Here is a 23,636-nt window from a genome sequence, read left to right as displayed (position 1 = left end):
GAAGCAGGTGGATCATTATGAGTTCAAGGCCAGCCTGGTCGACAAAGCAAGTCCAGGACAGCCAAGGCTACACAGAGAAACCCTGTCTTAAAACAAACAAACAAACAAACAAACAAAAAAAGAGGACCCAGCCCGCTGTGGGTAACACTACTCTTTGGGCAGGAGGTCCTGGACTGTGTAAGAAAGCTCGCTAAGCACAGGCCTTCATGATCCAGGAGAGCCTCCCCATCAGCCCCCCCCCCCCATGGCTTCTGTTATACTTCCTTGGCTGTGGATGAGTTCCTAGATAAGAGATATTACTGTGTGGGAACAGCAAGCACGCCTGGCTTCAAATTCCTGCCCTGACTTCTTCCTCAACGATGGACTGTTACTTATAAGCTAAGATAAACCATGTCCTCTCCTGAGTTGCTTTTGGTCAGTGTGTTTTGTCACAGTAACGAGTGGAATGTGGGGAGGTGTGGCGGCGTTGGGCATGGGGTTAGTTGCTGTGCTTTAGTGGCCTCCTCTGTAGAGTGGGGGCCTCCATAGTACCAGCCTTGAAGGATATTTTAAGAGTTTTCATTATACATAAAGTATGTAGGACAGTGCCTAGGCTATAGCAAGCAAAGGCTTAGTAAATATTAGTTATCACTATTATTTCTGTGAAACAAAGTAAAGACTGTATCAGGAAAAAATACAAGATGCTATGACTCTGTTACCCTTCCAGCTCCAGCTGATGGCCAAGGCCAAGGGCATCAATGGCTACAACATGCAATGCCCTCAGCTTTTCAGTTCCATGGCAGCAGCATTAGGCATCCATCTCTGCCTTCAGAACATAAAGATGTTTTTTTGGTTTTTGATTTTTTTTTTTTGAGACAGGGTTTCTCTATATGTAGCCTTGCCTGTCCTGGACTCACTCTGTAGACCAGGCTGGCCTCGAACTCACAGCAATCCACCTGCCTCTGCCTCCCAAGTGCTGGGAGGCATGTGCCACTTGGCCTGTGCATACTTTTTAAGAGTTGGGATGCTGAACTCAAGGCCAACCTGTGCTATGTGGAAAGGCCCGGTCGCCAACAAACAAAAATGACAGCAGGAATTTATTCAATGTTTGGTGAATGAATATAGCACAGCAGATGTATTTATATATGGAAAAAAAATATGTGCTAACAAGTGAGACGATGGTTCTGAAAAAGATCATCCTAGATAGGAAAAGGTAGGGGAACCACTTGGTTTTGAGCCTTAGCTCTGTCTCCTTTGAAGTTTTTGTGACCTAGGGATGTAATCCAAACTCTTTAAACTAGCCTTACCAGTGAACCAGGAATAGTGTTGGCTGGCAAATCAAGGGAGATGATTCAGGTAAGGGTTGGGTACCTATTATTAATTCACAGAGTAACCAGTGCCTCATCTGGTCAGCATCATCAGCAAAGGTTTTGTGATGGAGTCACTTTGCTGCCAGGAAGGCTGGGCACTGGGTAACCAAAGGTACCAGGCCTGCTGGGAAGACTCGAGAGAAATAGGGAGGGCAAGTGGTGCTGTTTGATTGGAATGGGAGGAGAGAACTTTGGGAAGCTGACCTTCCGCTCCGGACCAAGGTCAGTCTTTCTTCCACAGGCCTGCTGAGACCTTAAAGGATTCTAAGCTCTAGCTATTGTTTTGCAGGGTGGGAAAGTGGGCTGAGAAGAGAGGAACAATCCTCTTCTCAGGTTTCCCCCACACTTCTAACAAAGGGATGGAAAAGGTGGAGGTGCTATGAGGAGAAACAAAAAGGTGGATTGCCAGGCGTGGTGGCACATAGCCTTAATGCCGGCACTTAGCAGCTAGCCTTCTTTACAGAGTGAGTGCAAGGCAAGGCAAAGCAAGGCAATACACAGTGAGATCCTGTATAAAAAAGAAAAGGAGGAAGAGGAGGAGGAGGAAAAGCCAGCTCTGGTGGCACAGCCTGTAATCCTAAATCCTAGCTACTTAGGAGGCTGAGTCAAAGGGGTTGCAAATTCAAGGTGTTCTTGGCTACAGAGTAAATCAGGGTTATCCTGGTCAACTTAATGAAAACCCTATCTCAAAATAGTCTTAAAAACAAAACAACCAGAATAATAACAAAACCCTTGTCATTAAAAAAGAAAGAAAGAAAAGGACTTGGGTTGTAGCTCAGTACTAGGGTGCTATCATAGCTTGTCCAAGGTCCTGAGTTCAAGCTCCAGCGCCGCAAAGAATGCATTTCCTGTTCATCCCAAATAATGTTAAGCTCACCTCTCTCTTTTCTTTCTTTCTTTTTTTTTTTTTTGTTGTTGTTGTTTGTCTTTTGAGACAGGGTTTCTCTTGTAGTCCTGGCTATCCTGGAACTCACTTTATAGACCAGGCTGGCCTGGAACTCACAAAAATCTGCCTGCCCCTGCCTCCCTGAATGCTGGGATGAAAGGTGTGTGCCACCACGCCCAGCTGTGCTGAGGTTTTTGCATCATGAGACCTCTTGGCAGTAAAGAATGCTCATCAGAGACTACTTGCAAATGAGCTCTCTATGCTTCTTTACGTTGGCACTGCTGCATGGCTGTAATGGTTGAGAGTAGCGGATTGGATCAGTTGTCTGCGATGAGAACATAAAGTCAAGAGGAACCGGGCTCATCCTCAGCCAACCCCACCCACATCATCTAGGGGGAGTGAAAGCTCAGCCTGTGAGGAGGAAGAGGACAGAGTGGAGATGAACATCTCAGAGAAACCGCGATTTCTCAGTGAGTTTCGAGGCGGAAGGAAGTGCTCTGAGTGAGCTGACTGCAGAAAAGCTGAAGAACAGAAGCTGGGCAGGGACTACTAGGTTTTGCCGTTAGGAATACTAAAATTTAGTGGGGCTGTGGTGGCGCACACCTATTTAATCCCAGCCCTCGGGGTTCTCCGCCAGCCTAATCTACAAAGTGAGTTCCAGGACAGCCAGGGCTACACAGAGAGACCCTGTTTTGAAAAGCAAACAACAACAACAAAAGGAAAGCTCTTATGTCTTAGGTGGAAGGAGAAGTGAGATTGCAGGGTGGTGGGATGAACTGTTGCAGGGCTGGGTACTGACCTCAGCACCTTGCAGACCTTGTGCTCTGCCGCTCAGCCACACCTCTCACCCATGAAGGAGTGTGGGAGGAGGAAGGTCTGAGAATGTATTATTAGTTCCACTGTTCAGGGGCAGATAGACAGGCCGGGTGGTGGCTTAAGGTGGAAGCAGAAGTGTCTTTCCTCAGGTGAGTGTCCATGTCTTAGTGTCTACTCACGGATGCCTAGCTGAGTTATTATCAAATACTTTAATATTTGTGCATATACACATTAGAATACATGCATACAACATAGCATCATGTGTAATATTAAAGGTATATGTGCATGATTTTTTTCCAAACAGGGTTTCTCTGTGTAGCCTTGGCTGCCCTGGACTCGCTTTGTTAGACCAGGCTAGCCTTGAATTCACAGCAGTCCACCTGCCTTTGCCTCCCAAGTGCTGGGACTAAAGGCGTGTGCCACCACGCCTGGCTATGTGTATACTTTTAAAGTGATAGTGGCTAGATGGCAGCCAGGGTCCAGCCATTCCAAAGCTGTAGAAGACATTATCTGTGTGTGAGGGCAGCATCTGTGTGAGCAGAGACAGCACTTGTTATCAGATGACTGCAGACTGAGAGGGAAACAAGAGCTGACAAAGCCCCCTCCTTTCTTTGAGAAAGACAAGAAGCTTCATCAAGTATTTTGTCAAAAAAGGAGTTGGCGCTGTTCCCCTTTGACCCCAGAACTCAGGTGTCAGAGGCAGGTGGATTTCTGTGAGTTGGAGGCCAACCTGGTGTACTTAGTGAGTTCTGGGCTAGCCAGGGCTGCACAGTGAGGCTCCTCCCCTGACTCTCCTACCCCAGTGTGTTTTAGGAAGGGACCCAGGTGCCTCACTGGAGCTCTTCAAGTCATGCAGAGAATTCTGCCAGATGTGTGGTCCTCACATCTGCATAAAGTTTCTCATTTCCTAAAGAGCTCTCATGGTCTCCTTAATCCTCAGAATTCACATGGCTTTCTGTTTTAGAGAAAAAGAGCTAAGGAATGGAAAGAATTAAGCGACTATACCCAAATTACCCTATGAGAGAAATGGCACAGCCCATGCCCTTTGCCCTCTTTGGTGCCTTCAAACCCTGCACATGTGGCCTTCACAACCACAGGCCAGCGGAGGGGTGTGAATCAAAGTAGACCAAAGCTCTCTTGACCCTGCTTTAAGGGCTCTAAAGTTCTATCAGTGATGCAGGCCTCTAATTCTAGACACTTGGATGCTGGGGAAGGAGGACTGAATGGTTAAATCTAGGCCTGGGGGGACGGCTCAGTGGGTGAAGGCACATGCTGCCAAGCCTGACCCTGAGTACCACCCCTGGAATCTATATGGTGTATGGAATCTGCACCAGGGTACACAGGGGCTCACACACACACATACACTTATACACATACACATACAATGACACACACACTCAAATAAATAAATGATTAAAAGAAAAAAAGAACAATAACAAAACCCCTCAGTGGTGATGCCCACCCTTAATCCCTGCACTCAGGAGGCAGAGACAGGAGGATCGCTGTGAGTTTGAGGCCAGCCAGGTCTATGAAGTGAGTCTAGGACAGCCAAGGCAACACAGAGAAACCCTTTCTCGGAAAGCCAAAACAAACAAACAAACAAACAAGACCCCCAAAACCAAAAAAACCCTCAGTCTAGCCTAAAATGCTACTATCATTTTCTAATCGGCGTTGCTATCGACTGAACTGTATCTGCTACACGGCTCCGCTGTTCTCTTGTGCTCTCCTCATATATCCATGACGTTCTGGGCCTTCTTCCCTCCCATGCTTCCAGTCCATCTGGGGCTCTGCTAGATGCAACCAAGCAAGCCCTCTCGCCTCTGCTTCAGGTGGCCAGACAGGAGCGGCTTCCCCCTTCTTGATACTTAGCTTTATATAGTTCAAGAAGGGCCGGGCTTGGAGACTGAAGGCCCAGGCTCCAAGCTCAAACTGTCAGTCTGGATCTACGACCTTAGTTACATCAGTGTCCTCATGGAGTTTCTTGAATGAGAAGGGAGGATGTTAAGACCTGTGTTGTAAAGATGCTGCAAGGACCCAGTAAAATGCTAAATGAGGCCCTGTGTTAGTTGTCTGTTTCAGCCATCTTGAAAAATCTTAATGACATTTTTCATTTTGCCTTAGGCCTCAGCAAATTATGTGTCTGGTCGAACCTGTATGTCCACAGCCAAATCTATATTTAACCTTTCTGGGTGTCACAGCCTGGAATGAACTGAATGGAACTGTTAGGAAAGAAATTGTTAGGCACTCCCCAGGCCTTCCTTGACTTCACACCAGCACAATCTGACAAGAAGTTTAAGTGAGACCAAATAAGCAGGCTTCCACCTGGCTTCCGGCACATCCTGCTTTTCTGGTTTTCTGTCCCTTGGCTATTCTCCTGGCTGTGCTCCCGCTCTGGAGCAGCACATTCAAACTAAAGTGTTCATCTTCTCCACACCTTCCCTTCTGGTAAAGACAACGCCATCCTCCCAGCTGATCAGACCCAAACCCTTGTCTTTGGCCTTTTCAACCAAATTCCTTTTGTTTGTTTTGTTTTTTGTTTTTCTTTTTTCTCTGTGTAGCCTTGGCTGTCCTGGACTCACTCTACACCAGGTTGGCCTTGAACTCTTTTAAAAACCTGTAAACTTAAAAACAACAACTGTAAACTACATAATGTCAACGAGGCATGGTGGCACACACCTTTAACCCCAGCACTCAGGAGGCAGAGGCAGGTGGATCTCTGTGAATTCAAGGCCAGCTTGATCTACAAAGTGAGTCCAGGACAACCAGGGCTACACAGAGAAACCTTGTCTTGGAAAAAAAAAAGAGAGAAAAGAAAAATCTATAAAATGTCAGGGACCTTTTTTTTTTTTTTAAACAGGTCTTACTAGTAGCCTAGGCTGGCCTTCACTCTTCACCCTCCTACGTAAGCTTTCTGAGAGGTGGACATTGATGAATGGAAACAGGAAGAATGTAGGTCAGCTGATGGCACTGTTTTAAGTACGTCACAGTGGCCGAGCATCCCTCATCCCAGGAAGCTGCCCCTATGCACGGTGGTGAGGGCACTGATGGAGATGACTAGAGCCAACCAAGCCTGCTTTAAGATTGTGCTATGGGGACAAACTGGTGACTCAGGATAGGATTGGGCCTATCCTGCCAAGAATTTGTGGCCTAGAGGGAAGGTTTATGCACACATCTCTCGAATAAGGCAGCTTTTGTTAAAAAGATCTGGCCACATAGTTACAGTGTTTAGTCTCTCACACTCTGGTAATAGAGCTGGACACAGGGACTGTAAATTAGTGCAAAATAGCAGCATGGCTATTTCTGTTCCAAATTCCCGCTCTTGACTGCTTATCACACCAGAAACACCTTGCCTGACTTCCAATCTAGTTCCCTCCAAAGTGTCTCTATTGGTCTCCTCCACCCAGCATCACCCTCAATTTGTTGTTCACTTGAGATTCCACCCTCCAGAGTCTCTACATACAGAGTCTCCAGATAAAAAGAAAGTGGGGCAGCGGCTGAGAATGGCTGGGGACTTGTCAAGGGGCAAAAAAGACTGAAGTTCTATTTCCTTCCAATAAGGATGTGTGGCCTTGGGCTGGCAGTATGGCTTAGCTGGTAGAGTACGTGCCTAGCATTTATGAAGTCCTGTGTTCCATCTTCAGCACCAGATAAGCTGGGCATGATGGTGCCCACCTGTAATGCCAGTACTCCTGGCATTGGGGGTGGGGCAGAAGAGTCAGATGTGTTTAAAACTCCTCAGCTACATAGTGAGTTCAAGGCCAACCTGGGGTACATGAGACCGTAATTTTAACAAAGTATGTCCTCTGTCCCTTCTGAGTACGGAGTGCTCAGGGACTCTATTGCTCACCCTAGAATCCTGACAGTCTTGCTCAGAAGGCAGCATAGAAGAGACATCCTGTCTAGTTGGCTATATCCCTGAACAGGTGTCAAGAGCTCTGGGGAAAATCTGATTTAGGGGTAGTTCTACCATCTCTGAAAGTGTTCTCAGAAAGATTCTATAACACTGTTTTATTGAACCACCACCCAACTAATTTTAATTTTAAGAATTAAAACATTCGCTGGGCGGTGGTGGCACACACCTTTAATCCCAGCACTCAGGAGGCAGAGGGAGGCAGATCGCTGTGAGTTTGAGGCTAGCCTGGTCTACAAAGCGAGTCCAAGACAGCCAGGGCTACACAGAGAAACCCTCTTGAAAACCCCCCAAAAATGTTGGTCTAGTTATAAAACACATAATTATCAAAATTAATTGAAGTCTTTAACCCTATATGTAAAAGCCCAAACCATTTAAGAGGTAGATTAGACAATCTCTGTTCTATTGTCCATGAGGTCCCTTTGACTAGCACTTCCCTCGGCGTTACTTGAATTCTCAGTAGTTTACTTGAGAGGAAGATGGAGGGACTAAGAAACAGAATGAGGCATAAGTCTTGCTTGGTTACAGCAAAGATACATTTTAGTGTCGGGGACGAGGGTGCTTGCCATATCATTCTCCGTGCTTTTCAGAATGCTTAAAAACGTAGCCCTTAGCTATCATGGTGACACACAGATGCAGACTGAGTGCTCTGGAAGCTGAGTCAGGGGGATTGTGGATTGAGGTCTGGCTGGGCTGAGCAAGGAGATCCTGTCTCAAAGCAAACAAGAAGAGTAAAAAAGGGAGCTAGAGTTTGGCAGATCAAGTTATAGTTTGTTTTTTGTTTTTGTTCATTGTTTTTGTTTTTTCCTTTTCTTTGTCTTTGTTTCTTTTTTTTTTGAGACAGGGTTTCTCTGTGTAGCCTTGGTTGGTCTGGACTCTCTTTGTAGACCAGGCTGGCCTCGAACTCACAGAGATCTGCCTAGCTCTGCCTCCTGGGTGCTGGGATTAAAGGCGTGCGCCACTATGCCCTGCTCGGTTTGGTTTTTTGAGACAGGGTTTCTCTGTGCAGCCTTGGCTAGTCAGGACTTGCTTTGAAGACCATTTTGGCTTCCGACTCATAGAGATCCACCTGCTTCTGCTTCCTGAGTGCTGGGATCACAGGTGTGTGCCACCACGCCCAGCCCTAAGTTATAGTTTAAATTCATTATGAAACTCATGTGTACCACCACATTCAGCTGACTCCCACCTTTATATGTGCTCTATTATCCACACATATAACATAGAGAAGGTATATAGTACATGTGAACATAAAGAGACGATAGCAGGAGAAGCAGAGGAAGAAGGAGGAGAGGTTCTCATGTAGGCCAGGTTTGGCCCCTAACTCCATATGCAGCTAAGGATAGCCTTGAACTTCTGACCCTTCTGCCTGTACCTTCCAAATGCCAGGATGACAGTGTATGCCACTGTGCTGGGCTCTTATGTTTTTTTTTTTTTTCCGAGGCAGGGATTCTCTGTGTAGCCTTACCTGTTCTGAACTTGCTTTGTAGACCAAGCTGGCCTCGAACTCACAAAGATCCGCCTGCCTCTGCCTCCCCTCTCAAGTGCTGGGGATTAAAGGCGTGCGCCATCATGCCTGGCTAGGCCCATATGTTTATTAGGAATAAATTATTGAGGTTCAGTATGCTAGATACCAAAGGTACCACTTAGCAATGTGCCAAGCATATGGAAGATGTCTTACATGGCTCATAGCCTTGGCTGAGATCCTCAAAGCCAGTACTACTGTCTCCATGTTCCAAGTCTTCACTGGCTGTAGGCTAACTTGAACCAGGGTTGACTCTGGAACTTGAACCATTTTTCTCTCAGTCTGGCTCCAGAACACAATGGGCCCTGTGTCTCCTGACTTGGCCTCCAAGTTCCCTCCTTGCCTGAGCCATGGTCCCCTCCCTGTGACTACTCTCTCCATCAGTCTGCTTGTCCACTGGGAAGAGATCAGTTCCTTTGACCACAGCTTCATTTCAGGAACATAATGCCATGTCTTTTCACTCAGAGAGGCTTTTCCAGCCCCTCCCCCTGGGTGAGTTAACAGCAGGTTATTCGTACTGGTGAGCACAAGGTAGAGATTAATTTTGGATGCCTAGTGGGGGCTTTGTGTCTATTTGTTGTCTATTCTCAGGTCATACAGCATGGCTTGCTTACAGTTTCCAGCTGCTTAAAGTGAAAAGAGCCACACCTAGGAAGTTTAATCCTTAGCTGACTCTCTAACCTTCATTTTCATAAGAATGTATGAAATCCTAGCATTTGGGAGGTAGAGGTAGGTGGATCTCCGTGAGTTTGAAGCCAGCCTAGTCTACAAAGGGAGTCCAGGACAGCTAAGGCTACACAGAGAAACCTTGTCTCGAAAAACCAAAACAAAAAACAAAGACAAAAAAAAAAAAAAGTATGAAACAGGCAAGAGTGACTCTTTACCCATTTTGCAAATAGAGGCACAGGAAAGGGATGTGGGTTGCTCTGGGCCACTGAATTGGTCAGAAACTAAACCCAGGGTTCTTCCTATACTCTGCTACCTCTATTCATTAAAATGCCATCTTTCCAATCACAGCTTGGAATGGCACCAGTCATTTGGTGTCCTAAAAAGGAATCCAGGCACATACTGGCAATAGGACCACATAGCTGCTGGGCAGGAGGCTGCACAAGCCAGACTGTGCCTGAATAAATAGCGATCTTGCAGGGTGACAGGACCAGCACCAGCCATTTCCCGCTTCACACACACCTGTGTAGTGTGATAAGGAAAGTGGAATTTGCCCACAGCTGTGGTCTAACCAGATAAAACTTTTAGGCGGGAAGTGACAAGCAAACTTGATGTGGGCTTTTTTTTTTTTTTTTTTTTTTAAGTGTTAGTTTTGATATTTTCAAAAAGCTTCTAGGCTGCTTGTGAAGTCAGAGCAAATACCAAGAGGTGTTGCGGCGAGATGGACGTGGGGAAGGACCAATCTCATCTGAAGCTCCACCAGAGCTCTGAGCGCCATCTACAGAAGTCCCATGCCCCAGGTAATGACAGACCTTCAGAGCGGTTTTTTTTCTCTATCTCTTTTTTAATTGGTTGGGTATGGGTTGGATGAGAAATGGCAATGGGATACATCTATGAGAAGATGGACTGTGACCCATCTTAGTATTTTGATACTCAGAGCCTGCAACAGTCTAGAGAAGCGCAAGGTGCAATAGACAGACCGTTGGTAAGACATTCTCCTAAATGGGAGATGGCAAAAATGCCCATAGCTGAACAGCTGCGGCAAGAGGACCACACTCCTCCTGTTCTGTGTCAGAGCAAGTTGGCAGGATATTTGGAAGGATGTGGCAACAGGAACTCCACTGGGCCTGACTTGTATGAATGTTTACTCTTTTGGCTTCTAATTTATCTCAAGGTTTGCTCTAAAGCAGGATTTCTCAGAATGTTCTGTGGAACCCTGATCTCTGAGAATACTCTAGGGTACACTTTGAAAACTTTTAGCTTCTATCATTAGAAGCTATAGACCTTCTTGAAATAAAAAACAAACAAACAAATAAATACATAACATTAAATACATTGGGATTATAAATGTTGTCATTGTACTAAGGTAGTCATCAACATTGTTAAAATTATGATATATGTTTATTTATAGGTGCAGTCAGTCACCCCACACATTAGTGGGTCTAATAAACATAGTATCAAATCCAAAAGATCCATATCCACAAATGACCACTGAAGCTCCATGCAAGAATTGTAGTGTCATAGAGGAAAAAAATTCTGTAATGTCTTTGATAAAGTGCCACACTGCTAAAACCACTGTGGCCTTTACTCACATTCACACTTTGAAGGAAACTGAAATTCAAGTAAATCTTGGTAAAAATAAAACTTTTCCCCATCAAGAATCCCTGGGCTAGGGACACAGCTCAGTTGCATATTGCTTGTCTAGCGTCCCTGGGTTCAATTCCCAGCACTACCAGAAAAGGAAAAAAAGGAAAGGAAAGGAAAAGAAGGAAGGAAGGAAGAAAAGGAAAGGAGCTGGGCATAGTGGTGCACACCTTTAATCCCAGCACTCAGGAGACAGAGGCAGGTGGATCACTGTGGGTTCGAGGCCAGCCTGGCCTACAAAGCAAGTCCAGGACAGCGAAGGCTACACAGAGAAACCCTGTCTCAGAAAAAACAATTAATAAAAATAATAATCTCTGCTTCCTGAGTGCTGGGATTAAAGGCATGCACCACCATGCCCAGCTAATAGTTGAATATTATTACAGTTTGACATATAAGGAAAAGAAATAAGTGACATGTTATATGTTTCCTGGGAGCGGAGTGCCTGACCCAAGAGTGTATCACCTAGCTTAAGTACCATGACATAGGAAAATTATAGTGTTAAAGGAACTATTTTTTGATCTAATGTTAGGTTAATAAAAGATAAAATCATGGTATGCTATCATCACTGCTTTGTATAATATATGGGCTGGATGAAAACAGGGAATGCAATGAAAACAGGTTATTATGTCAAAGATGACAGAACATGGCCTGTTTTTTTTTTTAATTAGTCATACAAATATAAATTTATTTTGAATAAGTCAGTAGGTTGATAGCACACTGATGAACAAATACCATCTGTGTAGGTCTCTAAACTTTTCACTCTTAAATGCTCATTAAATGTCTGTTCCAGGAGGGCGGTGGTGGCGCACGCCTTTAATCCCAGCACTCGGGAGGCAGAGGCAGGCAGATCACTGTGAGTTCGAGGCCAGCCTGGTCTACAAAGCGAGTCCAGGACAGCCAAGGCTACACAGAGAAACCCTGTCTCCAAAAAAAAAAAAAAAAAGAAAAAAGAAAAAGAAAAGAAAACAAAAAACAAACAAAAAAAGATTACTGTCTGCTCTTCCAGAAGACTTGGGTTCAATTCCCAGCATCCACATGGCAGCTACTGACTCCAGATCCAGGGGAACTGATGTCCTCTTCTGGCCTCCTTAGGCACCAGACATTCATGTGGTGCAGGGAAAATACCAATACATGTGAAATAATACTAGTTTAGAATAAATAAATAATAAATAAATAAACCTTAGGTACACCATGGCTTGACAGCACACTCCCCAGTAACTTTGCTTTTCATCCGGCAGGCATCATTGGAACCTGGAATTTGAGAAACAGAGAACTGCTCCGGAAGAGAAAAGCTGAAGTACAGGAGAAGCAGACGTCACAATGGCTCCTTGGGTAGGCTCCCTTCCTGAGAGAGGGTTGGGTGTGGGTGTCACACAGCCACACTCCTGCTCATACCATTGTCCTAGGAGTCCTCTGAGCTGTTGGTATGGTGCCTCTGGTTTTTGTTTGTTTTAAAAGTAGAAGCTAGTGGGTTATCTCTCTTGCCTAGTGTCACAGCAGTAGAGTCATGACAACAGAAACGTCCCAGGCTTTCTTTCTCTAGTATTTTTAACTGTGAGCCTAACCTTTCACGGCTGAGCCATCTCTCCAGCCCATGCTTTCTTTCTCTGTTTCCACCAGTCCCTGAGGCAGGCTCCAGCATGAAAGGATGTCTGTCTGGACTATTGGGGATAGCTCCTGCTATCCTTTCTTTGTTTTGCTAGTGTTAAAAAGGTCCATAAGGCCTGGCTTGGTAGTGCATTCAAGTAATGCCAGCATTTAAGAGAGTGGTATTGGAACATCGTGAGTTTCGTGCCTGAAGGGCTTAGTGAGAATACATATTAAAACACAAAAACTGTGACTCTGGTGCCTGGTTTTGAGACCCTTTTCTTCCTACTGGATTGCCTCATCCAAGCCTTGATATGAGGGTGTGTGCCTAGTCTATTGTAACTTGTTATGTCTTGTTCGGGTGATATCCCTTGGAGACCTGCTGTTTTCTAAAGGGAAGCAGAGGAAGAATGGATCTGGGGGAGATAGGAGGCGGGGGAGGGTCTGAGAGGAGTGACAGGAGGGGAAACTTGTGGTTTGGATGTAACATATGAGAGAAGAATAAATTTTAAAATAATAAATAAAAACAGTAATATAAAAGAAACAGAAAAACAAGGGGCTGCAGCAATGACTCAACAGTCAAGCACACTGCTCCCAACATCCACATGGCACTGATACCCGGGCAAACAGCCTTCATGCACATTAAAATGAGAGGGGTGGGGCAGCTTGCCTGGTAAGCGAAAATGACCAGCCTAACGCCCCAACTTCCTAGTCACTGACCTTGGGCATGTTAGGGCAAGTTTATTGTTTTTAAAAATGTGTGTCTGTGAGCTGGGTGTGGTGGCACAGGCCTTTAATCCTAGCACTCGGGAGGCAGAGGTAGCTGGATCACTGTGAGTTCAAGGCCAGCCAAGGCTACACAGAGACCGTGTCTCAGGAAAAAAAAAATGTGTGTGTGTGTGTGTGTGTGTGTGTGTGTGTGTGTGTGTGTGTGTAGATGTGTGACATGAAGCCAGAGGTGCATGGGACCCTCTGGAGCTGGAGTTATAGGCAGCTTCAAGTTGCCCCATGTGGATGTTGGGAATTGAATTTGCATCCTCGGCAAGAGCAATCCGTGCTTTTTAACTATTAAGCCATCTCTCCAGCCCCACAGGGTTTCACTCTGTAGCTCAACATGGCCTGAAGCTCACGGCAATCCTCCTGCCTCTGCTTCTCAAGTTCTGTGATTTCAGGTGTGGGTCATCAAACTTTATATCATCTTTTAAATCCAGACATTTGGCAGACAATAAACATTTTATATCATAAACTGGCCAGCTTGGTGGCCCAGTAGATAAGAGTGCTTGTCCACAAACCTGATACCCTGAGTTTGAGCCTCAGAACCTACATGGTGGAAGGAGAGAGGCAACTCCTGAAAGCTGTCCTCTGACCTACACATACACACACAAACACACACACACAGACACACACACACACACACACACACACACACACACACACACACACAGTGGTGCATGCACTTCCCCCACCTATAAAATAAATAAATGTAAGGGAAAAAAAGAAAAAGAATTATCATTTGACAAAGTTAGACTTGGCAGTGCACATCTACAATCCACTGGGGAGGGGGGCATATAGGGTTTCACACTGTAACCCAGCCTAGCCTGGGACTCCAGGCAGTCCTCTCTTCAGTTTGCAGAATACTGTGCTTGCAGGTAAGAGTCACCAGAGCCACAGCCCAGGACTTCTCGAGGAGAGAGGGAGCACTGTCCATTCATACAGCACATTTCTATCCAAACTCTATATAATTTCATTTTGTTTTGTTTTGTTTGAGAGTTTCTCTGTGTAGCCCTATAGCTGTCCTGGAACTCGCTCTGTAGATCAGGCTGACCTCAAACTCAGAGATCTACCCGCCTCTGCTTCCTGAATGCAGGGATTTAAAGGGCATGCACCACCACCACAAGGCTTTTAAAAGTTATATTTTAAGTTACATTTTATTTATTTAATATGTGAATATGTGGGAGTATCCGTGCATGTGGAACTCAGAGGACAATGTGTGGGCCTCAGCTCTCTCCTCCCACCATATGGATCTTGGGAATGAATTTAGGTCATCAGGTGCTGAGCCATCTTCTTGGTCCTAATTAAAAATTTTAATTAGTTTCCCCAACAGTGGGTTTCCATAGGCTTTTTCTTTCTTTCTTTCTTTCTTTCTTTTTTTTTTTTTTTTTTTTTTTGAGCCAGGCTTTCTCTGTGTAGCTTTGGCTGTCCTGGACTCTCTTTGTAGACCAGGCTGGCCTCAAACTCACAGAAATTCACCTGCCTCTGCCTCCCAAGTGCCTCCACTGCCCAGCTTTATAGGCTTTTTCATGCATCCTTAATTAGGGTTAAAACACTCCCTCCCTTAGCTGGGCATGGTGGCGCACACCTGTAATCCCAGCACGCTGGAAGCAGAGGCAGGCAGATCACTGTGAGTTCGAGGCCAGCCTGGTCTATAGAGCAAGTTCTAGGACAGCCAGGACGACAGAGAGAGACCTTGTCTTGAAAAACCACACAAAAAAATGTGTATGTGCAGGTGCATGCGCACGTGCGCATGTGTGCGCGCGCGCGCGCGCGCGCGTGTATGCATGTGTGTAAGCTGGACAGAAGACAATCTCAGGTGTCATCTTCAGGAGCACCATCCACCTCTTTTGAGGGAGAGTCTCTCACTGACTTGGAGTCTCTCACTGACCTGGAATTCTTCAATTAGGTTCAACTAGCTGACCAGAAAGGCCCAGGGCTCTCTGCTTCCCCAGTTTTGAGTTTAGGTCAAGCCCTTTACCACTGACTCCCCAAGTGCACACTCTCTTTCTCCCTCTCTCCTTCCATCTCTCTCTCTCTCTCTCTCTCTCTCTCTCTCTCTCACACACACACACACACACACACACACACACACACACACACACACACACATACACACACTCAAACACTCACACATACTTTAGATTTAAAACCATGAAGTCCTGAAAGAACACTTCCCTAATGATTAAACACCTAGAATTGTTTATTTTGCAAACATGGAAGTTGATGTCTGGGGAGGTTAAGGACTTGTGACAAGACTATAAAGACAGGGTGGATATCGGAAACATTCATTTGGACCCTATAGCGCTGTTGCTGACATTAATTCTGGTCTCTCTGCAGAGAGCACAAAAAACGCAAGTATCAAAGAAAAGGAAAAGGAAATCAAAGAGGCCAAAGGAGACAAGAGAACAGAGAGTCTCAGCCACAATCGGAAAAGGAAAGGGTGCAGGAAGAATCGGTACCTGCTGAGGAAGAGACTGAGCACCCTGAACCCCGTGTGACCACCGAAGCTCTCCCCTTGCTGGCATCCTCCACAGAAGCTGAGCCTGCAGAACGCTGTCCTGAGGTACACCAAGAAAGCATTCAGTGCCAGGACGTAGCCATATGGAACCATTCTCAGACGCATCAACACGAGCCCAAACCTGAAGGCCGCTCACCTACCACGTGCCAAGAAATAGCGACACTTCAACATTCTTCCAAAATGTGCCGAGACTTGGCTAAACCTGAGGCGCTCTCTCCTAAAATGTGCCAGGAAACAGCTGTGCCCCAAACCCATCCGTCCAAAGTACCCCAAGATATGACCAAACCTGAGGCGCTCTCTTCTAAAATGTGCCAGGAGACAGCTGTGCCCCAAACCCATCCGTCCAAAGTACCCCAAGATATGACCGAACCTGAGGCACTCTCTCCTAAAATGTGCCAGGAAACAGCTGTGCCCCAAACCCATTATCCCAAAGAACTCCAAGACACAGCTGGACCTGAGGCAATCGCTCTTAAAATGTGCCAGGAACCAACTGTGCTTCAAGAATATACTTTGAAAACGTGCCAAGATGTAGCCACACCTGAAGTCCTCTCTCCTCAAACACATCAAGATATGGCTGTTCCCAAAGCCCTTCCCTGTACAATACCTGGAGATGCTGCTGGCTCAGAAGGATGCTCACCTGAAGCAATCCCTGAGTCAGATGTGCCCGAAAGCCATCCCGAATCAGTCAGACCAGAGAAAAATACTTCCCACCCAGACCAAGGAATGGGTGTGACTGAAGACGTCCTTTCTGAAACCGGAGAATGCAATGTGTCTAAAGACTTTTCTACAAACACACACCAAGAAGCAGCCGAATCTGAATTCGTTTCTCATGAGACCTATGAAGAACTCACTGCGCCTACAGTCTCCTCTCATAAAACAATCCAAGAATCACCTGGGTCTGACAAATATCCCCATGAAACATGCCAACCAACACCTGGGCTTGAGAACTATTCACTGGAAAGCTTCCAAGAAGCGGCGGGGCCTGAAGACCTCTCTATGAAGGCTCGTGAGAACAGGCATGGGCCAAAAAATTGCCTTCCAGAAGGAGCTCCGGAAATAGGTGGGGCCCAGGGGCCGAACCCTGATGCACACCAGGATGGGGAGGACTCTTGTACTTTCTCTCAAGGTAGGGGGCTTGTACAGCCACAACTCTTTCAAAATTTGACTTAAAGCTGTCTTTGCCATAGCTCATGGGAGCTAGGAATATCCCTGGGTCTTTTCAAGTAAAATATATTTTCAGGCAACCAACATTCTTTGGTTGGCACATTTCCAAATAATTTAAATAATTGAAAATTCTAGTTACCTATTTTGAGAAACTATAGTGAGAGAAAAAGAAACAAACCTGGAATTGGATTAACTATGTGCAAAAAAAATACTTTTTTTTATTTTTGAGCTGGTACTTGCTATGTAACTGTGCTGATTGGTTTTCATGCTTGAAACCAAATTCTGGTCCTCTGGAAGAGTAGCAAGTCCTCTTAAGCACGAGTCTCTTATCCAGCCCTAAAAAGATCTCTCTCTCTATTCCTCCCTCCCTCCCTCTCTCTCTCTCTCACACACACACACACACTCACACACTTACATACACATGTATGCCTTTTAAAACACGGAATATTTTTTATTATTTATACAGTATTCTGCCTGCATGTGAGCCAGCAGGCCAGAAGAGGGCACCAGATCTCATTATAGATGGGTATTAGCCACCATGTGGTTGCTGGGAATTGAACTCAGGACCACACCTTTAAATCCTAGCACTGAGAAGGCAGAGGCAGATGGATCTCCCTCTGTGAGTTCCAGATTGGCCTACCTGGTGAGTGCCATACAACTAGGGTTACATAATGAGACTGTCTGAAAAACCAAACCAACTGAACAAACAGAAAAAGCACTGGGTGGGAGGAGCGAGAAGTTAGTGGTCAAAAGCATGTACTGTTCTTGCAGAAGACTAAAGTTTGGTTCCCAGCGCCCATACGGTGCCTTACGACTGCTTGTAATTTCAGTCCCAGGGGGTTTAATGCCCTTCTTTATCCTCACAGGGCTCCTGCGCACACGTGGTACACATAAACAAACACAGGCACACAAATACACCTAACTATGAATCTTCAAAAAAGAGCATATATAGTTGGGTGTGGTGGGCGCACGTCTGTAATCCCAGCACTTGGGGAGGCAGAGGCAGAAGGGTCTCTGTGAGTTCAAGGCCAGCCTGGTCTACAAAGCGAGTCTAGGACAGAGAAGGCTAAAACAAAGAAACCCTGTCTTGAAAAAAAAACCCAATTCCCTCCCACAAAGAACCCCATAAAAACACCATTTTTTTATAACATGGCTTTTTAATACTCAAGTCTCTACTCCAGCTGAAATGAGTCTGCATGGTCTGTGGCATGGCCTCCCACTCCCACGTGAGGAACGGACTGTGTCAGTGTTGTTTATTAAATCTGCTATTTTGTATTTTATTTGATTGTACAGAAATGAAGGAAAGAGCCAAAGCAGATCAAGATGCAGAAACTCCAACGGGTCCACAGGGCCCCCAAGAGAACTGTCCAGAAAATGACATCTGTGGCTATGCTCTATTTTAACAGCGCTCAGTGAGGAAGCTGCAACCCAGCTGAATACAGCATGTACAACTTCTGTATGAATTTTCTGAAACATTGCACCAATTGCTACTATTTGCATTCCTGTCTGAACTTGTGTTTTTTTCTCCGTTTGTAGATCATATCTAAGAGAATTAACATTTTAAAGGCTCTAACACATAGGCAATTGTGTGTGTGTGTGTGTGTGTGTGTGTGTGTGTGTGCTCTTGCTTGCAGAGGTGTATATATGTATATGGGGAAGATAGTAGAGGGAAGGGACAAATACGAGCAGGGGAATGGATAAGTTGTTGCTTTTTCCATCTAAGAAGAAATGTATATTTGCTAATTTTGAGGAGCAGACAGCAATTAAATGTGAACACTTAATATTTTGAAAGTATATAGTTTCTTTGAACTTTGTCAACTATTGATGTTGGAACAACATTAGAATTTTATTTAAGCTTTACATGTCTCTTTGAGTTAATCTGAACAGTTCTTATTCTGGGATTTCGTGCAAGTTTTTTGGGAATCGATGAATGCCATTTACTTCTGTTTGTGAACCTGAGCCTTCTATTTCTATTTTTTTAAACTGTGTTTATAAAAAATGTATATTAAATTGTTACTATGGGCTTCTCTGTGTTACAAAAACCTGTCTTGGTTTGTGCTGGGGTGGGGTGGTAAACACCTAATTGGCACACCATCTTTGCTCACTAGGGTTTAATGTGGTCTCATAGAGAAACAACCAGAAAATAAATCATTATAAAAGAAAGTGCCGAATGCAGCAGCTACTCCCCAGGAGCCTAGACCCTGGCTCTTGGGTGTTTTCCTTCTATGAAAGTACCTCTCTTAGCTGGGTGCAGTAGTGCACGCCTGTAATGCCAGCACTCGGGGAGGCAAAGGCAAGCAGATCTCTGTGAGTTCAAAGCCAGCCTGGTCTACAAAGTGAGTCCAGGATAGCTAAGACTACAGAGAAGCCCTGTCTCAAAAACTCAACCAACCAACCAGAGTGCCTGTAGACCAGGCTGGCCTTGAACTCATGAAGATCTGCTTGCCTCGGCCTCCTGAGTGCTGGGATTAAAGACATGCGCCACCACGCCCAGCCTTAACCCTCCTCCTTAAAAATCTGTATTAAAGTTTCATTAATAGCCTCTCCCAAAGGAAACAGCACTGATGCCATATAAACAGTACATGACTAGGAGTGCTTACCTATCCTTGAGAGACGGGCAGGATCCGCACAGGAGACCCGGTGCAGTACAGTTCAAGGTCAAGAGAACTGCATGCCACTGGGTCAGGTTCTTATGGAACAGAAACTTTGTCATGAGGCAGCTAATCTACGATTGGAGTGCAGTTACAGAAGGTTGTAAGGCTTTGACCTGGGTACTAGGAACCAAGCCAGAAAACCTGGGTCGTCTTTGAGAGCAGTGTATCTTTTTTTTTTTTTTTTTTTTTTTTTTTTTTTTTTTAAAATGTGTAGTCCAGGCTGGCCTCGAACTCGTGATCCTCCTGCCTCTGCCTCCTTCAGCAAATCCTACCGGTGTGCGCCACCACAACCGGCAGAGAGCAGTGTATCTTTTTTTTTTTTTTTCGAGACAGGGTTTCTCTGTGTAGCCTTGGCCATCCTGGGCTCACTTTATAGACCAGGCTGGCCTCGAACTCACAGCGATCCGCCTGCCTCTGCCTCCCGAGTGCTGGGATTAAAGGCGTGCGCCACCACGCCCGGCTTGAGAGCAGTGTATCTTATTTACTTTTTTTTTTTTTCCCTGAGACAAGGTCTCACTGTATCACGCCAAACTGACCTGGATTTAGCCATGTAGACTATGTTGCATCAAACTCATATGCTACGTGCCTCTGCCACAGAGGGCCAGAGGAAGAACGCTTAGCCGGCTGAGCCATGTCTCTAGCCCTGGGAATAGACTTGTAGACTTAAATGACTTCATGATTTATTAGGTAACCAAGAAGTAAGGCTTTTCAACAACGAGTTGGTTTTGTTTTTTGATACAGGGTTTCCCTGTGTAGCCTTGGCTGTCCTAGACTCGCTTTGTAGACCAGGCTGGTCTCAAACTCACAGAGATCCTCCTGCCTCTGCCTCCTGAGTGCTGGGATTAAAAGTGTGAGCCACCACGCCTGGCTGACACATTTATTTTTGAATGGCTTATGCTCTAAGGTTTTAAATTTTAAAAAATATTTTTATTTTATGTGTATGAGTGTTTTATGCACAGACATCTGTGTGTGCCTGCATCAGACCCCTGAAACTGCAGTTATGGACTTAGGTCTGTCCATGTAGGTGCTGGGAATTGAACCCAGGTCCTCTGCAAGAGCAACAAGTGCTCTTAATCACTCAGGGTTTTCTCTTCTTTATCGTTTGCCTTTTTAAAGACAGGGTCTTATATAACCCAGGCTGGCCTGAAACTCACCTTGTGAGCATGTATTACCACACCTGGTTTTATGTGCAGATGTCCATGCACGCCTTTAATCCCAGCACTTGGGAGGCAGAGGCAGGTGGATCGTTACGAGTTCGAGGCCAGCCTAGTCTACAAAGTGAGTCTAGGACAGACAGGGCTATTACACAGAGAAACCCTGTCTTGAAACACCCCCAACAAACAAATCCCCCCGAAATTATAAACCCATTTAAAAACAAATATGTCTATGCCTAAATGGGACCTCAAATATATGGAGGACCCTAGGGCTTGAACCAAGTACTTTGTACATACAAGTCAAGCACTTTCTCAACTAAGCTACATCCCCAGCCTTTTTTTTTTTTTTTAATTTTTTTTTTATTACCCCAGCCTTTTTTTTTTTTTTTTTTTTTTTTTTTTTTTGGTTTTTCGAGACAGGGTCTCTCTGTGTAGCCTTGGCTGTCCTGGATCCGCTTTGTAGACCAGGCTGGCCTCAAACTCACAGCGATCCACCTGCCTCTGCCTCCCGAGTGCTGGGATTAAAGGCGTGCGCCACCATGCCCGGCTCCCCCAGCCTTTTTTTCTGGGGGGGGGGGGGAGAGTGAGGGAGAGAGAGCGCTCGCTCGCGCTCTCAGGTACTGGTGAGAATGTGTGGGTTCATAGGTACTCATGTATGCACATGCCCACGAAGCCAAAGGCTGTCTGTCTCCATCTTATATATCCAGGCAGGGCCTCTCACTTGGATCCAGAGGCTAATAATTGGGCTAGTCTGGCTAGCCAGCTTGTTTCAAGGGTTACCTGTCTGCCTCCTGCAAGTCACTACATCCACCCAGCATTGATATGGGTGCTGGTGACCCAAACTCTAGGCCCCTTACTTGTGTGGCAAACACTTCACCCACTGAGCCATCTCCACAACTCCTTGTCCTGTCTTCTCCCACCACTCCCTATAAAACTCATTACTTTCTTACTATTCATATCCAGGCACCAGTGGGAATCAAATTCTTGTTTTCTTTTCTTTCTTGCTTTTTTTTTTTTTTTTTTTTTTTTTTTTTTTTTAATGTGTGTGCTTTTAGAGTCAGGGTTTCTCTGTGTATCCTTGGCTGTCCTGGACTTGCTTTGTAGACCAGGCTGGCCCTCGAACTCACAATGATCCACTTGCCTCTGCCTCTGGGATTAAAAGCCTGCACTACCACACATGGCAAATTCTTTTCTTGTTGGTTTCGAACTTTGAGGAAATGAATTAGAATCTCCAATAATCCACCTTAGCTCCATTTTATGCTGCCCTCTTTTTGTGGCAGGAAGGGGTCTGGGCATGCCTGAGCTACATCGGAATATGTGTGTATGTCTGGCCTTCAACTCACAGAGACCAGCCTGCCTCGGTTTCCCCAGTGCTAGGACTAAAGGTATGAGCTACCAAGCCCAGCTTCTAAAAGTGTGTGTGTAGGCCGGGTGTGGTGGCCTTTAAGCCCAGCACTCGGGAGGCAGAGGCAGGCGGATCGCAGTGAGTTCGAGGGACTGGAGAGATGGCTCAGAGGTTAAGAGCACTGGCTGCTCTTCCAGAGGTCCTGAGTTCAATTCCCAGTAGCCACATGGTGGCTCACAACCATCTATACAGGGATATGATCCCCTCTTCTGGCAAGCAGGTAGACACCACACAGATAGAGCACTCATATATTAAATAAATCCTTAAAGTTAAACAAACAAACAAAAACCTCAGAATAATCAAAACAGCACCCCTAAGAGAAGAAGTATATACACCTCCCAAATTCAAACTCACCACAAAGCTAGCAGCCAAATGAGAAACACATACAGACCAGCACAGCAGAACAGTCTGGAAATGACTCTCAGCAAGGGAGGGTGTCACCTGGGAAAATAGTCTGGATATGCACACATAAAATGGACCCAGCCTCTCACCACATGTTCTAACTCACGAGGACCAACTCCCAAACACAACAGGCAGCCCAGACAGTCAAGCCCAGACTAAAGAAGATATTAGCACCAGCTTGAGGAAGGGGATGCATGCACACCATGGAGGCTGGTGCATCCTCTGGAAAAGCTGCTGCTGGTGCTTTGAACTGCTGAGCCATTGCTCCAGCTCCCCTTCGGCTATTTTAAAAGACCGATTCCTAGGTCTAGTGACTCCAAGTCTACTCTTCTGAGTTTCAGTAGTTGGCACAGTTGGTGACTAGCTTGTCTCTCTGGAGGACACTTTTTACTTTTCGGTTTTGACTTTCGCATTAACAGCGCCGACTAGTGGCAATTGCAGCTTATTCAGCCCATTTTTACAGCGTGTAGCTGCTGCCCAATGGTACTCAAACTTGTTTCTCCAGGTAGACAAGAAGTATCTCCTTAAATTAAAAAAAAAAAAAGAGGAGGGGGAGCTTTTTGCAAATTTCATGTACAAAACTCCTGATAGGGGAACACAGTATCAGTTTTAACTTTTTAAAAACCCACAATTTTCTCTCAAAATACTGTTTATTTCCTACAAGTGGCTTGCTAGTCAGTGACAATGATCACTTAGAAACAGTTTTTTACGGCTAAATCTCTAATCTGTGCACTTGTATGTTTTTAACATTGCTTATTACAGGTAACGTGAGGTGGTTCCCCCCCACCTCCCGCCGCTCCCCCTTCCCCGTTCTTTCTAAACTAACAAGATCCTGAAATTCTCCAGACATAATCATGTTTGGGTAAAACAACCCTACAAATAGTTAAAGAGGCGGAACTGGTGCAGGGAGGGACAATTGGACACTGCATGAGATTAAAATGCCATTCTTGCTAGTCCCTAAATTCCCAGCGTACGTGGCTGGCTCTTTGCTCCGGTGGCTTGGAGCTCAAGAAACGGTCCCATTAACTCCTAGCCCTAGCTTGGTTGTAACATGCACCACTCTTGATTTACTTGGTTTTTTCCGACAAATACTTATTACTGCAAAGGTGGGGCAGAGCGATAAATATAACCCGTCTGTTCGCGCCCAAGCAGAATTATAAACATTTAACCTCCAGTTCCTGGGAC

At 45.5% G+C, this 23,636-nt stretch overlaps 1 protein-coding gene across 1 annotated transcript; it reads left to right on the top strand.

The window, feature by feature from the left end:
* The first annotated feature begins 9,838 nt into the window (after positions 1 to 9,838).
* Positions 9,839 to 18,310, top strand: Hemgn (hemogen). Its single transcript, XM_051161664.1, has 4 exons — positions 9,839 to 9,949; positions 12,032 to 12,125; positions 15,492 to 16,798; positions 18,130 to 18,310. Exons 1-4 carry the CDS (start codon positions 9,871 to 9,873, stop codon positions 18,237 to 18,239), a joined length of 1,590 nt encoding a protein of 529 aa, XP_051017621.1. The 5' UTR covers positions 9,839 to 9,870; the 3' UTR covers positions 18,240 to 18,310.
* Positions 18,311 to 23,636: the final 5,326 nt, after the last annotated feature.

The sequence above is a fragment of the Acomys russatus genome, chromosome 2 (assembly GCF_903995435.1).
Source record: "Acomys russatus chromosome 2, mAcoRus1.1, whole genome shotgun sequence".
Taxonomy (NCBI): Eukaryota; Metazoa; Chordata; class Mammalia; order Rodentia; family Muridae; genus Acomys; species Acomys russatus.
This window is presented reverse-complemented; position numbering and strand designations above follow the sequence as displayed.